The sequence below is a fragment of the Chamaea fasciata genome, unplaced genomic scaffold (assembly GCF_029207755.1).
Source record: "Chamaea fasciata isolate MVZ Bird 193981 ecotype frontalis unplaced genomic scaffold, bChaFas1.0.hap1 SCAF_2, whole genome shotgun sequence".
In the NCBI taxonomy this organism is placed as follows: domain Eukaryota; kingdom Metazoa; phylum Chordata; class Aves; order Passeriformes; family Sylviidae; genus Chamaea; species Chamaea fasciata.
The window spans coordinates 111,472,657-111,487,987 of NW_027094087.1; the positions used below are offsets into that span (position 1 = coordinate 111,472,657).

Below are 15,331 nucleotides of genomic sequence, written 5' to 3' on the forward strand. Positions count from 1 at the left end.
CTTCCAACCCAAACCATTCTGTGATTTTTTATATATATACACTTTTTATTACTACTTTTGTCGCTGTCGCTGCCCAGCTGGTGGACCCAGAGGGCTACTATCCTCATACTGGGGTATCCCTAGCCCTTGAGGGGACACTGCAGCATTCCCTCCATCACACCCTGGAAGGCAGGCACAGGGAAACCAGCCTTGCTCAGGGTCCGTTTCTGCTGCAGGCACCAGTGCAAAGAGTGCAGTGCATCCACGCCCCCCCCCCCCCCCGTGCCTTGGGATCACGGAGAAATGCTCCCCTGCAGGGCTGCAGCCGCACTTCTCCTCCTGCCAGCGGGACTTCCCCATCGCACCGGGCTAGAGGTGCCTCGGCGGCTGGGGACACCGGGGCTCGGCACCCCCCGCCTGCAGCAGCGGCGGTCACCGGGGGGTCACCAGCGCCAGGTGCTGTCGCCGGGGCGGTGCCGCAGTCGCGACATCCCCGCGCTGCGGGGGACGCCCCGTCGGGAGCCGCCGCCCGCCACTCCGGGGAGCGACCCCGCCGGGAGGGCGGGCCGGGCCGGGCCGGGGGGTGGGCAGGAGACCCCCCGACCCCCCCCTCCATCCCTGCCTCCCTCCGCCCTGACGTCACCGCCCCCCCGGGTCTCCCGGGCGACGGCTCCATCAGCGCCCGCGTCAGCGCCGCCCGTTCCCTGGCAACGTCCCGGTGTCTCCGCTCCCCTTCAGCCCCGCGCCCGGGCGCGCGTCTCGCTGGCGTCAAAGTGACGTCAATGGGCCCGTCTCGGCTTTCGGCGGTGGGCGGGGGGAAGAGGCGGGCGGGGAAGGGCGGGCGGTGCGCGGATGGAGGCGAGGGGCGGGCAGGGCCGGGGGCCGGGACATCCCGCGTGGTGCCGCCTGCCCCCCGGTGCGCGCCGGCCCCGCCGCACTCACACGCGCGGCCGCCCGCCCGCCCGCACGGCCCTGCGCGCACACCGCGCTCCGCCCGCCAGGTACCAGGCGGCTCCGACGGCCGCTCCGCCGGGCTCCGCGCCGGGCTCTCCGCGGGAGGGAGCGGGGACGGGGCGGGCAGGGCCGGCGGAGCGGAGCGGAGAGGAGCGGAGCGGAGCGCGGCTGACGGGCGCTGCGGTGCCGTGTCCGTGCAGGTGCGGCGCGGATGCTCCCGTCCTGAGGCGCTGCCCGCCCCACGCCTGAGCCATGGTGATCATGTCGGAGTTCGCCTCGGCGCCCGCGGCCGCGCACGGCCAGCAGCGGCCCCTGCGAGTCGGCTTCTACGACATCGAGAGGACCCTGGGGAAAGGCAACTTCGCCGTGGTCAAGCTGGCCCGGCACAGGGTGACCAAGACGCAGGTGGGTGCGTGCGGCCGGCGCTGTCGGGGCGCGGGGAAGGAGCGCGGCCGCTCCGCGGAGCCCCCGCGGGCGCTGCTGCCTTCGCGGTGATGCCGCGCTTCGCAAAGGGCTGCGACTTTTCCCGCTGGGCAAAATTAAAACTCGGCGAGGATACGTGCAAAAATTCCCACCCCGGCTCCCGCCGTTCTGAGCGTTGCTGTAGCTTCGTTGAGTTACTCTCAGTTTGCTCAAAAACGCCCTGCAAATTAAGGATCTCTTGAAGACTTCAGACTTTTTGGGTTTTTTTCGTTCAGTGTTCTTCAAGAACAAAGAACCTGGGCTCTTATTTGCAGAATTTTTTTTTTTTTTCCCTGGGCGTGCAGTCGTATTTATATTTCTGGTGCATGTCAAAATCGTCTCAGTCAGTACAGTAGGAGATAGTCTGTTACAAGAATCTGTTTTTCACTGGCATGGGACGGATTAAAAGATTTACGGAATCCTGTCCAGTGCTAATTTCTCCAGTTCTGTTCTCTACCTTATGTATAATCCTTTGACGTAGAAAAGAAAACCGAAAACGTTCTGTGCCGCGAATTCTGCGCGGTTCAGAGAAACAGAATCAGCTTTGTCAAGTCTGTGCTTTAAAAGCTACTTTAAAAGCTACTTTACTTGGATTTTGTGAGTGGTGTATTTGTACTGGGGTGTGTCTTTTTTTTTTTTTTTTAAGCTATATTAACAGTGAGAGTATGTGTTTTGTAATACCTGGGGTTGTTTTGTTATTATTTAAATTTGCAGGTTGCAATAAAAATAATAGACAAGACAAGGTTAGATCCAAGCAATCTGGAGAAGATTTATAGAGAAGTTCAGATAATGAAGCTTTTGAATCATCCTCACATTATCAAGCTATATCAGGTAAGAGTCCAGCTTTGAAGTGCAGCACGTAGATAAAATATGCTTGTGGTCTTCCCTTGCATGTGATTTTTGCATCTAATATTTGCAAAGAGAATAAATATTGAAATACTGAAATACTTTTTGAAAAACGTTTGCAATAAACTGAGTGTCTTCAAAGTCATTCTTCATTCTTTGAACAAGATTCTGGTACATTAGACGGCTTTTTTGACAAAATGCACTGTAAAATTCACAGCTGAAACCAGGCTGACGTTTGTTTCAGATTGAGGAATGGGTTATCTGAACTTCTATGATTAACTTGCCTTCCCTATCTCCTCTGCTTTTCCCAGTTTAGAGGACTGGAACTTCTTACGTGCTTTAGATAAGAGGAAGACTTAAACTCACGTTGGGTGGTAGAGGAGGAAGCACTAAAGTGGAGTTTGCCTTAAGCGGAAGGGATTTAAAAGCGCCAACAATTAAACCAAATTAATCTAAATAGAAAGCCTAAGTGGAAATTTAATCAAAGAATTAGATTAGTGATGAAAGAAAAGGTGGTAAATGCTGGCATCTTAGAATATGTCAAAAAATGACGTGTTTGGTTGTTCTGTTGCAGTTGGTGTAGTTTTGAAAGTGAATTTGAAGTATCTTTCCCCTGCGGAGTTTCACAACATGAGTTTTGGTTTAGATTTGTTCAGTTTCTGCACTGATGGATGTTTTTAACCATAGGAACAAATTAATGTGTTGTGCAGAAAGCAGGATCACATTTGTCTTGTGAGCAAGGACTGCTTTGCAAATTCTAAATGTTAGATCTAAGTAGCCTTTGGTGTAAGTTGCTCTTAATAATTTTAAATAATGCCGTGTGGATTTAAGAAGGAGATGACGGAACAGTTTGGGTTGGAAGGGACATTTAAAGGTCATCTGGTGCAAGCCCCTGCCACGAGCAGGGTAGAGGTATCAGTCTCTCTGGACCTGTTTAAAAGGGCAGAGGGGAGAAAGGTGGAGATGGATGAAGCAGCAGGTCTGAAAGTCCGTGTGCAGTAGTAAACACTGTTATCAGCTATGATCTTGTTGCTGGCTTTGTTAGCTTGAAAAAAAAAAAGAAAAAAAAAAGAAAAAAAAAGTTTAATTAACATGTGAGGCTGAAGAGCCAGTAAGGCAGGTGCTTAGGCAAGGCATTATTTTAAAAGTGACACACATGAAGTGTTTGTATTTATTGTGTTACCCGTCATAACAAAAATGATTCTGTGTTAAGGGCTGACGTCAGGGTTGCCCATGGGGCAGTATAGGACATACAGAAACATTCTAACAGTCCGGTTGAGTTCATTTCAGTGGAATGATGTGGGTGAAAATACTCTTTCGGAGCATTTAGAAAAGCAGGTTAAATTCCATCTCGTTGAACCACTTCACTTGATGCAGCAAATGACGTTGGTAGTGGACCGTCATTTCTTTTCAGTGAAGTTTTCTTTTCTTTGTTGTTGTAACTGATGCTTTACCTGTTTGGTGGAGGCTGAGAAGCCAGGATGGAATTAGATGACATGCCAATGTAGGGTGTGTGTTCATGTATTATTTCATCATTGTTTTAGTTTCAGCACCGCGTCTTAATTTCATCCAGCTGGCAATTTTCCCAGAACACTTTCCTTCAGTTTTTTAAACTGGGAACCTCTCTTCCTTTGCTCCTTGTTTGTTTATTTTCATTTTGTGTCTGTGTGTACTTGTAGCCAGGGGAGGACAAGAGTCTTTGAAAAAGGTTACATGTTGGGAGCCTGGAAGTTGTAGCCTTTGAAGTTGAATTGAGGCTTTTTGGATTGTTAACCTGTTCTGACCCTCCTGCTTCCAAAACAAAGTATCTGCTCCTTGAGAGGGAAATGTTTCCAGGGAAATGTTGCACTGTGAAATCTGAAATGCAACATTTCAAAGGCGTGCAGTGGCAACTGAAGATGAACTTGGAAAGCTCAGCACCTCTCATTCATCATTTGGATTTTAGTTATTCTTTTATATTCTCCTCTAAAGGCAAATATTGTGAAATATCAAAGCAAGTTGATACTAGATTGATAGGCAATATATTGACAGTTGTTGATGTGCATCAAGCACTGCTGTTACACAAACAGCAGCCTGTTATCACTCGCACAGGAGGATCCCCATGTCCCAGACAACTCCAGACAGGAGCAGGGGATCTGATACCACTTCTTGCTTTGTCCACCTTGCAGCTCACCTCTGCTAATCTGAGCCCCCACTGGCCTTGAAACAAAGACGACTTTAGATAAACTTCTAAGTTTCCTTGCATGTTCAAAATACATCACGTTCATGGTAAATATATACGTGTACATTTAAACAAAAGGGGAGTGTATGAAATTATCTGAACACTCATCTGCTCTCTTACAGAGATTAGGTAGCTTGGTAATGGTGAGAAGAACAATGGCCTGGGAAGCCACTGTATAATGTAGGCACATAAGCCTTGATTTGTTATCTTTTTCATTACCAGTTTGCTTGGAAAGAACTCTGTGGTGCAAAATTAGATGCTTTTACTGCCAGCTGCAGCAGCAAATATAAATTTGAATGGATATGTTTGAGAATTCACACAGAAAAATAAATGAAACTATAGAGCTCTGCTTTTTCTTTTTTTTTTTTTCATCATGTCCTCCTCTTGTGTCTTCACAGGTTATGGAGACAAAGGATATGCTGTACATTGTTACTGAGTTTGCAAAGAATGGAGAAATGTTTGGTAAGTCCTCACTGACAGAGCTCACAGTTCCTTAGATGTAGAAACCATGGCTTTGTTTTGTAATTCCTCAGTAACAGATATATTCTGATTAAAGACCTAGGGCTTGTGGTGTCAGCTGTCAAACAGCAAGTGCAGCACCTGCAGGATTATAAAAAATTTCCTCGGGGTATTTCTAAATCCTCTCTGATTTTGTTGGGCAGATCACCTGACCTCCAACGGGCACTTGAGCGAGAGCGAAGCACGGAAGAAGTTCTGGCAGATTCTCTCAGCAGTGGAATATTGTCACAGCCACCACATTGTGCATAGGGATCTCAAAACAGAGAACCTCCTGCTGGATGCTAACATGAATATCAAATTAGCAGGTAAGAGGAAGTAGGAGGTCACTTTTTGTAAAGAACATCAAGCGTATTGTTTAGACATTGGGTTTCCCTAGGATGAGCCTATAAATGTATTTTGTATTTAAGTGAAAATAAAACAACAGTCACAGATATTTCTCAGAACAGATTTTGTGAACAGAAGGGAATAGCTTAAATGAATATGCAGAAAACAAAGCAACACATCTGTTCCTTTCTCTCCATTTTCTGCTACTTCTGAAATATTAGTATGTGGTCGAGTGCTGTTGTCTTAACCCAGATTTTCACCTTTATTTCAGACTTTGGCTTTGGAAACTTCTACAAGTCGGGAGAGCCCCTCTCCACTTGGTGTGGAAGCCCACCCTATGCAGCTCCAGAAGTTTTCGAAGGCAAGGAATATGAAGGACCTCACCTTGATATATGGGTGAGCTTGCTATTCCTCTGAAACCGCATTTCACACTTCGTGAGGGTCTGTGGGCCTTCAAAATCATTGTTTTTTCCTGGAGTCACTCACGTGCTGTGCTGTTCTCTATTGGCAGAGCCTTGGGGTGGTTCTGTACGTCCTTGTCTGCGGTTCTCTGCCTTTTGATGGACCCAATTTGCCAACTCTGAGGCAAAGAGTGCTGGAGGGGAGGTTCCGCATCCCATACTTCATGTCCGAAGGTGCTTTTTTTTTTTCACATCCCTAATGTTAGAACAGGTGCTATAAAGGAGTAGCTGTCCAGTTTGCAGCTGGCAATTATTTTGTTTTTATGTATCCAGTAGTTTCTGTAGGGCAGAACACGTTTTCTTTTCTGGGATCTCTGCTTTGTAGTGCGTCTGAAAGACTGTAGTTTCCTTTCTTAGAATATCCCTATGGATTACAAAAATACTTGACTCCCTAGCTGGAGAAATAATTCACTCAGAAAAGAGAGAAAACAGGATTTTAATGAGACTAGCCTGCAATGCTGACATAGGTGTAGTTCTCCTGAGATATTTTAGCTATGCAGAAAGGGTGTATTCCAGTGTGGCTGTGCTGCCAAGGAGAGCAGGAATATTGGGACTTAGCAGTGTTTCCTGAAAACTCCAACAGTCTGATGAGAAACATGAAGCTGCAGAGTGTTATCACCTCTCTGTGATTTTCAAAACCAAGTGCACGTGCCTCTGTTGTCACGTGGAGATTATCTGCTGAAGTCTGAAGTTTATCAGTTATAGCCATGAACAGCTTTATTTCCTGGTTATAAGTAAATAAGCAGTGTAGGACCAGGACCAGGAAGTTGTATGTGATGGGGTTCTGTACTGAGTTCTGACCTATTTTATGTAGATGTCATGCCATTAAACCTGCATCCTTTCAAAACCAGCTCTTGTACAAGGTACAAGGCCACCTGGTATCCAATGCAGCTTCATTTCCTGTAGTGAGATGTTTTTGTGGTATGTATGTGGACATCTCTTGTGCCTTATGGAATATCTGATAGTCAGATAAGGCATCAGCTGCTCCCAAACCTTTAATTCCTGTTTTCACATGCATCTTACACTGTTGCTGGGAAGTGTTCTTAGCAGTGACCTGGGGCTGGGCTGTTATTTTTTTGTCCCTTGCTCATGAGTTTGTCTTTGTCACCCAGACTGTGAAACACTAATCCGACGGATGCTGGTTGTGGACCCAACCAAGCGGATAACTATCTCCCAGATAAAGCAGCACAAGTGGATGCAGGCTGACCCCTCCCTTCAGCAGCAGCAGTCCTTGTCCTTCTCCATGCAAAACTACAACTCCAACCTGGGTGACTACAACGAGCAGGTCCTTGGGATCATGCAAACCCTTGGCATCGACAGGCAGAGGACTGTAGAGGTGAGTTCTGCCCGTTAGATACATCCTCAGTGACCACCAGAATGCCAGTGCGACAGTCATGGGTCATTCAGTGATCTGGTGGCACAGCATAAAATCTTCACTGCCCTTCTGGATTTTTCTTGAGTTTGTTGAGTGTGCCACTCTGAGCCCTTAGTGACGAGTTTTGGCTGCTTACATCCCGAGTTACCTGCAACTCAAAAGGCCCTTCCAATGTCTTCCAGTCTCTGCAGAACAGCAGCTACAACCACTTTGCTGCGATTTATTACCTGCTCCTGGAGCGCCTCAAGGAGTACCGGAGCAGCCAGGTGTCCACCCGGCCAGCAGCTGGCCGGCAGCCGCGGCCCAGGAGCTCCGAGATCACCAACACTGAGGTGAGGAGAGACCCCTTTGGATCTCCTTTCCATGTGACTTCCAGGCTCCTGAAAACCAGCTCTGATAGTGGTGCCTTCTGACAGGACACAGCCTGCTGTTCTTCAGCAGAAGGCTGAGTGAATATTAATGACCTGTTTCCTGGGAAGTGACCGCAGGTCATAGTCCAAAGAATAGTCTGCCTCCAGTGCAGGTCAATGATGAGCCACAGGATTAGACTTCTCATGGAAATCTGCCCTGTTAGGCATGGCTTGGTTATGCCTCTTTGCTGCATATCCTGTAGGTTCCTCAGAAGTACTCCATGAGTCACCTAATGTGTTTTTCTGACATTCTCTTTATTTTCTTCGCCCCCACCCCCTTTAAAGTGTGGTTTGGGTGCCTTTGCAAATTGCACTTCCCGTTAAATTGCCTAACTTAGGAGGAGGAGTTCTGTGTTTGTGTTGGCATTGATGGATTAGCTTTGTTCATTTTCATAGAAAGCATGAGGAGACAGCTTGCAGGGAAGGTGGCTCTGAAATTCTGTGACTCTCCAGTATCTGAAAAGTCACGTGGAACTGCAGTGTGTGTGATGGCTTCTGTGCATCGCTCTCTCTCCAGATGCCTCAGGACACTCTCACTAGCGAAACCCTGCGATCATCTCTGCTTTACCAGCAACCTCAGAGCCTGATTCAGCCATCCTTGCAGGCAGAAATGGACTGTGACATAAGCAATCCACTACAGGTTGGTGTTCCCAGATAAACTCTGTGTTGCTTCTTTTTTTTTTTCCATTGTTCTGCCAATCCGCAACAATGGGGGTTGTGACTTTTGTTCTCTCCCTCCTGTGTTTTGTTTGGCATTGGGCATGGTGTCACATAGCCTCTTAAACAGTATTTCTACTGAAGAAATGCCACAGAATTGTGGAGACTATTAAAAGGCAGTGCAGAAATAAGGAAAAGACCCTGAAGTCTGTGATCTGGCATGTTTTCCAGCCTGTGTTCTTCCCTGTGGATACCAACTTCAATGGGCTCTTCAGGAATCGCTCCATCTCCCCGAACAGCCTGCTGGAGACCACCATCAGTGAGGAAGTGAGGCAAGAGAAGGAGTTGGAAGATGAAATCAAGGCATATGACCACCCCATCTGCATCCCTAGCAACACCAGCAGGAGGCATACCCTGGCTGAAGTGACCACCCATTTCTATCAGCACGTCCCTCCATGTAAGTAAGTCTGGGAGAGATGAAGGGTGTCTGTAAGCAGTGGAAAAGAGCAGAGAGGGAGTACCATAGAGCCCAAATGCTGAGGGAGAGTGTGCTGATTTTACCTTGAAATGGGGTAGGAAAGCCTAGAAAAGAGGTTTGTACTCTGCCCTCCCCAGTTCTGTCTTCCTACAGATAAGCAGGGCCCTTAGGGAAGAGAAGTTGTGCTGTTGTATTTCACCTAGATCTCTTCAGAGGGGAGTGTGCTCACAAGCAGGACACAAACGTGGTCTGCTTGCTTCTGCTGTTGTACTGGGGGAGGAGAAAGTGTCTGAATTTAACAAAAAACACCTCACTGGTTGTGTTTGGTACATACCCAGACCCTGTGAACCAACCAAATAAGCACAACTGTTCACAAAACCATCATCCTGGTTGTGCTAAAGAAATGCTGTGTGCCTGATCCAGCACAGCCTGGTGATGCTGGCATTGGTGGCTGAGTCCTGTCAGCTGAACAGGAGCCCAAACTGAGTTTATTTGTTGATGACCCCTTGCTGGAGTCAAGCCCTGGGACAACAGGAGTTGCTGGACGCCTCTCCAGCTCAAGGCTGTTTATTTGTGCCAGTGTAGGTGGGCAGAAGGCTCTGATGTCATGTTTGTTCCTTCCTGTACTCATCTTGGGAATGTTCTCTCTCTCCTTCCTTCCCTTCCATAGGTATAGTCATTTCCTCCTCTGCCAGCCCCACAGAGGGAACTAGCTCAGACAGCTGCCTTACTTCATCTTCAAATGACAGCTCAGTGGCCCTGAGCAGCTGTTTGGCAGGTCAAGTAATGACGGGGAGCCCGGCCACAGCGAGGATGACGTCGCCTTTCCTCGCTTCCCAGTCTGATGCTCCCGTGTTACAAGCCCAGGGCTGCATGGGAGGTGCTTCTCTCCTGCCTGTCAGCTTCCAAGAAGGAAGGCGAGCATCTGATACCTCATTAACTCAAGGTAATGTCTTCCTGGCTTCGTTGCTGAGGAATTGCACCCTCCCAACAGCCACTGGGAAAGGGAATTGTGCAGGGAGACTTGCTGCCCTGCCCGTTAGTGTTACACTGAGGCTGGACACCTGGATGTTCTGCCTCTTGTGTTCACAGGCTCTGAGGGAGGGTGGGATGCCCTGGGGAGGGTGCCTGGAGGAAAGGTTCTCAGTCACAGATTCAGCCTGCCCATGGAGATATTTCTGCTGCCGTGAGTGGGATGGCAGGCTCCACCTTCCTCCTAAAATATGGAGTGCACAACGTCATGATTCCTCTCAGGTTTTTCCTTTGCCATGCATGTCCATCTGCACAAGGGTGCAGCTGTCCCAGTCCTTGTTTCATTACCTGTATCCTGCTCTGACCACCAGGCAGAGGGTGAACGTGGAGTCCCTTCTAGCCCAGTTCTCACACCCAGGAAGGCAGTGCCCAGAAAGGCTGATCTGTACTGTAGGCAAACGCTGAGGAGGATTAAAGTGCATTTCTTTTCCTCGTGTCCCACAGGCTTGAAGGCTTTTAGGCAGCAGCTGCGGAAGAACGCTCGAGCCAAGGGGTTTCTCGGCTTGAATAAAATCAAAGGCTTTGCTCGGCAGGTGTGTCAGTCCTCCTCCTCTCGGGCAGCAAGGAGTGTCATGAGCCCTTTCCAGCACACGCAGCCCAACACCTGCATGTACAGCAGCAGCGGGAGCAGCAGAGAGGGGAGAAGCCTCCTGGAGGAGGTGCTGCAGCAGCAGAGGTGAGGGAGGAGCTTTGGTGTCTTCATTGGGTTTGCTTTGGGTTGAGGGTAAGCAAGGAGGGGTAAATACAGCAGAAGAGGTTGGGGATTTGGTCACTGGGGGTTCCTGTCCTCCATCTTTGCTGTGTGGCAGTGGGTAAACTGCTTGGCTTCCTTTGCGGCTTCCTGCCCTGGCACATGTAACACAGGACGTGCAATTCCACTCAAAAATCTCGATGTTCAAATATTTGGAGGTTGCTGAATTGAGAAGCAGTTTGGGAGCGTGGGGGAAAACATTGCTTCTCCCTAGTGCAAGCTGTGTTTTCCTTTGTTAGTTTTGGGAATGATTTCTTTCCTCCTCTGCCTCCTCCTGTAATTTTCCCATGGCAAGGAAGTGAGACCTTGTAATTTGGATAAGTTACAGCCCACAAAGGAGGCACAGTTCCAGTAGCCTCAAATGTCATGTGTGGTGGCACCTCTTCATTCCCATAGAAGCAAGATGGAAAACTGAGCTTCTGGTTTATCTGCACACATTGTCTCTAGAACATCTATTATTAGGTGGCCAAATTGTGACCAGATAAACTTGGTGGTGATAGTTGCCCTCTATAGAATGAGGGAAAGCCTGGCATGGGCTTGGATTGCTTGGATTGTACTGGCTGGGGTAAGGAGAGGTTTGGTAGAGAGAAGGAAGCAAAGGGGAAAGTTATGGTCAAGGTTAGGGGCAAGAAAGGAAGGACTAGAACATGAAAATTTCCTAGCAATGCCAATTAACCTCTTCCCCCTCGGATTTTGTTCAGAATGCTCCAGTTCCAGCATCACCAACTACTCCAAACAGCTTGTCCCCAGACATCCCAGACACCCGCGGTGAGCGCCATCCCCTCCTCTGACGGGCCGGGCACCTGCAAAGCCTCCAACTCCATCCTGCTGTCAGAGCTGCAAAGAGAGAACTCCTTTGAGCTGGCCTTTGCTGGCAGCAGCCAACTGCTCCAACCTCATTTCTTCGGCGTGAGCGTGTCCCCGGTGTCGTCGGCCGCTCACCTGCTGGACACTCACCTGTACATCAGCAGCAGCAGCAGCCGCGTGCCCCCGCTGGCCGCCGCCTTCTCCCAGCAGCAACAGCAGCAGCAGCAGCAGCAGCAGCAGAGTTTCCCCGTGGCATCCCCGGGCTATGACACTGTCACCTTGCAGCACGGGGACTGCGAGATGGAGGACCTGACTTCCAGCCAGCTGGGGAAGTTTGTGCTGGTCAAATGAGAGCTCCAGGCTGCTGTCGTTGGGACTTTCACCGCTGTTCCGTGGCTGGCGGCGTGGGGACGAGTGACTCTCAGAAGCAATAAATTTTGAAGTATGTGAAGAGGCTGTCTGGCTCAGAAAGCTGGCAACTTTATAGGACTGAAACAAGCAATATGTATGTCTTTTTGCTTCTACTATTCTTGCACTGAACAAATACGAATAGAAACTGATTTTTTTTTTTTTTTTCTAAAGGAAAAAAATAATGACGGGGCAGATGGGTGGGGCATTTGTGGGGGCAGGGAGGGATGTGGTTGGGGAAGAACTCTTCGGTACTGTACTCAAGTCAGACCAATACAGCTCTGCTGTTATGCAAGATTAGCAGCTGTCAGTAGTGGTGACACAGCAGGGAGAGGCTTTTCAAAGAAGGGACCAGAGCCTCCCTTTTTTCACAATATTCATTTATGGGTTTGTGAAGATGATTACCTCTTTTAAAAAAAATAAACAGAAAACCAGTGGCATGCAGCATTATGCATTCATAGGAGACAAAAATGGAAGCATTGCCATTTGTTGTTTTTCCTTTTCCCTCCTGTTAACACTCATTTTATTTAAAGGAACCAACATCCCCATTCCACACCTCCCAGACAGACATACTTTAAATGAAAACTGTGAACTTCTTGCTTGATACTTCAGCTGGAAAAGCTCAGCATGCCCTTCTAATTAGTACAGAAGCAGTAACTATTGGAAATGTATCCCTTGATAATCAGGATCCAAATTGCATAATGCCTGGTCTTTTGCAGGGATGTTTGTTTGGGAGTGGTGTGTGTGTACATACACACAGGTGCACACGTGCCTGTATTTTGTTGGTCTGGGTAATCTTTTAGGAATCTTTTTATAAACTCTTAAGTTTGTTCATATTCTTGCCGAGGCACTGAGGAGGGAAGCAGCAGCACCTGTGGGGTAATGGGAAGGGTTTTCTTTTTAAAAAGCCCTCCTGGAGGTTGCCTACAAAGTTGCCTGAGGGGTATTTCTTAGTGCTGCACATTGTTATTTCCGCTGCTAATTATGTTTTTATGCATTTCATTATCAGGGTCCAAACAGAACTGACTCTTGGGGAAATGTGCAATATTGAGGTTATAATTATATACTGACAAAGATAAAAGGAATAGGCTAGAACAGAATTCTACTCTAACGGAGTACAGCTTTTTCTGAACAAAACTGTATTAAAAATGAGTAAAACAGCACAATCTTTGGGTGTTTGTTTTTGGTTGGTTTGTTTTTTGGCATATTAGCAAAACGAGGTTTTGCATTAGATAGGTGTTTTTTCGTATGGTTTTTAATGCTGTATATGTATATAAATAGGAAGCAGAAAACTATATAACACTAGTTATTTTTTATATTTTGTTATATGCTTCTGTTGTGTTTCTGGTATAAACCCCGACTCCCTTCCTGAGGCAGACCATGACTTCTGTTGCTGTCAACAGAGGTTATGCTGAGGTATAAAGGGGAGGACAGGCTGTGCTCCCACAGACATGAGTTGGGGAGTGCATGCAAACTTTGGAAGCAGGTGAGCAGACAGTGAGACAGCTTGGCTGGGAGCTGCCATCCGAGTGTCAGAGCGTAGCTGCATTCTGTCTAAATGCTTAAAGGATCCATCTCCCTAGTGTGACACAGGGTGCCTTCAAGTTACCTTGGCTTCATGCAACCTGCAGTATTACACATTTGCAAATAATATAGAGACCTGTTTTGGGGTTTTTTTGGGTTTTCTTTTTTTGTTTGGTTTGTTTAGTTGTTTGTTGTTATTTGTTTGTGGGGTTTTTTTTTTTAAGAAAAAAAAAAAGAAAAAAGCCAAAGATTGACCAGGTTAATTGGTGGGAGTAGGAAGGGTTGAAGATGTCATGTGGCTCTGTCTGTGGCTCTCCATAAAGAACCTCTTTATCTGTGTGTTGTATCTGTGTGTCTGTATCGGTGCATCTCCAGCTTGCCACTGCTGCTCCATGGTCTGGAAGCGTCAAAGTGACAGAAAATTGCTCGAGTTGAACTCCTGTTAGTGAGTGGTGCCTTGCAGCAGAGAAAACACCAAAGTCTCATGCTCATTTGTAGTGTGGGTTTAAAAGAAAACAAACCAACAACCCCCCAAAAAACCCAAGCCAAAAAAGAGATTGCATGGAGATGGCTGGAAAGGAGGGCAAGAAGAAGCCAGCTTGTCACAAAGCAGCAACTTGGCCTTCAGTTTTCTAAGGGGTAGCACACATACTTAAACCACAGAACTTCCTCCTCAATTTGAGTTTTGTTTAATGCCATGGATCTAAAGGCCACAGATTCTTTTGTTTCCTGTCCTGAGCAATGAGAAGCACTTTACTTTCATAGTATTTTTTTTTTCTTTTCCAATTGCTGTAGAACCTCTTTGGAATTATTGCTGGAGCAGAAGAGGTCATTTTAAAAGTCTGGGTTTTTGGGTTTTTTTTGTAGATATCTTGACAGTGCTGTTCTGCAGACTGCAATGCAATAGGGTATTTAAAGACACTACGTGACTGGTTTAATTGAGATGTATAGTTTATTTTTTATCATGACTGAACAATCATTTTATTTCTTATGTTAAAATGAGAGGTGTACACCAAAATGATTAGTTGATGTGTTTTATTTAATATTTAAATAAAAAATGTTTTAAAATTGTTGTCCTGCATGTGATTCTGTGGAGTATCTTCACCCAGTGCACTTACGACTTGCATAGTCAAGACGCATTTTCAAGCCAAAGTCCGTAGGACATTACTGACACTTTCTATTACATCCTAAATGAAGAGGGATGGCGGGCTCACAAATCTGATAATGGGATATTGAGCCTTTTGCTGGTAGGCAATCTGTCTGAATTTAACCCAAGTCTGTGGTAATCGGGTTACAAAATGCAGCAGGACCAGAGGTCTGGGCAGTGAGGACGGCCCCGCGGTGGTGGAGTGTCACCAGATGGGCACTCCCTCCCTCTGTCCCTCCGTGTCACCTTCAGCCTCAGCCAGATTAGGGCAGTTACTGAAAGGGAGCAAAGGGAAGGACGGGGAGGGAGGGATTGACAGGGGAGAGTGGATTTTGGCTTGTAAAATACAACCCGAGAGTTAAAAAAATACTGAAAAGTCTTCGTATTCAGCTCGTGCAGTCGCAGTGAGAGCAAGGAGGGGTTTTGTCTGCAACGGGACCCCTAAATATTGATGATCTTTAGTTTGAGCTGACAAACACTCAGAAAACAAAACAAAACAAAACAAAAACAACAAACCAAAAAAACCTCAAACCAAACAAACCCCAAACCAAACAACAAACAAGGGTGGTTTTTTAAAAGAAATTAAGGATCATTTTTTTCTCTTTTTTTTCTATCCTGAAATTTATATTTTAAAATCCACCTATCACATGTTGAAGGAAAGGAAGAGTGATGGAAAGGTAAATCCAAGAAGTTAAACAGAAGGCTGGGGGGAAACAAAGATCATATTTTGCTTTCTTAAGTAGTTGTTTGCTGAGCTGGAATTTGTAGAGCTCGTTGTGCATTTGCTGTGACTCCTGTACTGGTAGAAAAGTGTCACACACATGTTTTTTCAGGGTTGTGTTTCCAATGTGACCATCCAAAGTTAGGAATTTTGAGACTCTTAAAAAATAATGGATGCTTTGTAAATAATCTTTATTTTAGTATGACCTGACTTAAGGATAATCCTAACTGTTGTTTTCAGCTGGGTTCTCAGGGC

The 15,331-nt window shown here is 46.9% G+C and overlaps 1 protein-coding gene across 2 annotated transcripts; it reads left to right on the top strand.

The window, feature by feature from the left end:
• Nucleotides 1-890: 890 nt before the first annotated feature.
• On the top strand, nucleotides 891-14,281 carry SIK1 (salt inducible kinase 1). Of its 2 annotated transcripts, XM_066177083.1 has the most exons (14): nucleotides 891-980; nucleotides 1,134-1,338; nucleotides 2,110-2,226; nucleotides 4,861-4,924; nucleotides 5,125-5,286; nucleotides 5,577-5,701; nucleotides 5,817-5,940; nucleotides 6,879-7,102; nucleotides 7,324-7,473; nucleotides 8,069-8,191; nucleotides 8,440-8,665; nucleotides 9,357-9,632; nucleotides 10,163-10,394; nucleotides 11,171-14,281. In XM_066177083.1, exons 2-14 carry the CDS (start codon nucleotides 1,186-1,188, stop codon nucleotides 11,625-11,627), a joined length of 2,433 nt encoding a protein of 810 aa, XP_066033180.1. In that variant the 5' UTR covers nucleotides 891-980; nucleotides 1,134-1,185; the 3' UTR covers nucleotides 11,628-14,281. The 2 variants fall into 2 exon arrangements, with proteins under 2 accessions (XP_066033180.1, XP_066033179.1); XM_066177082.1 differs by having other exon boundaries at nucleotides 891-1,338.
• The last annotated feature ends 1,050 nt before the right edge of the window (nucleotides 14,282-15,331 follow it).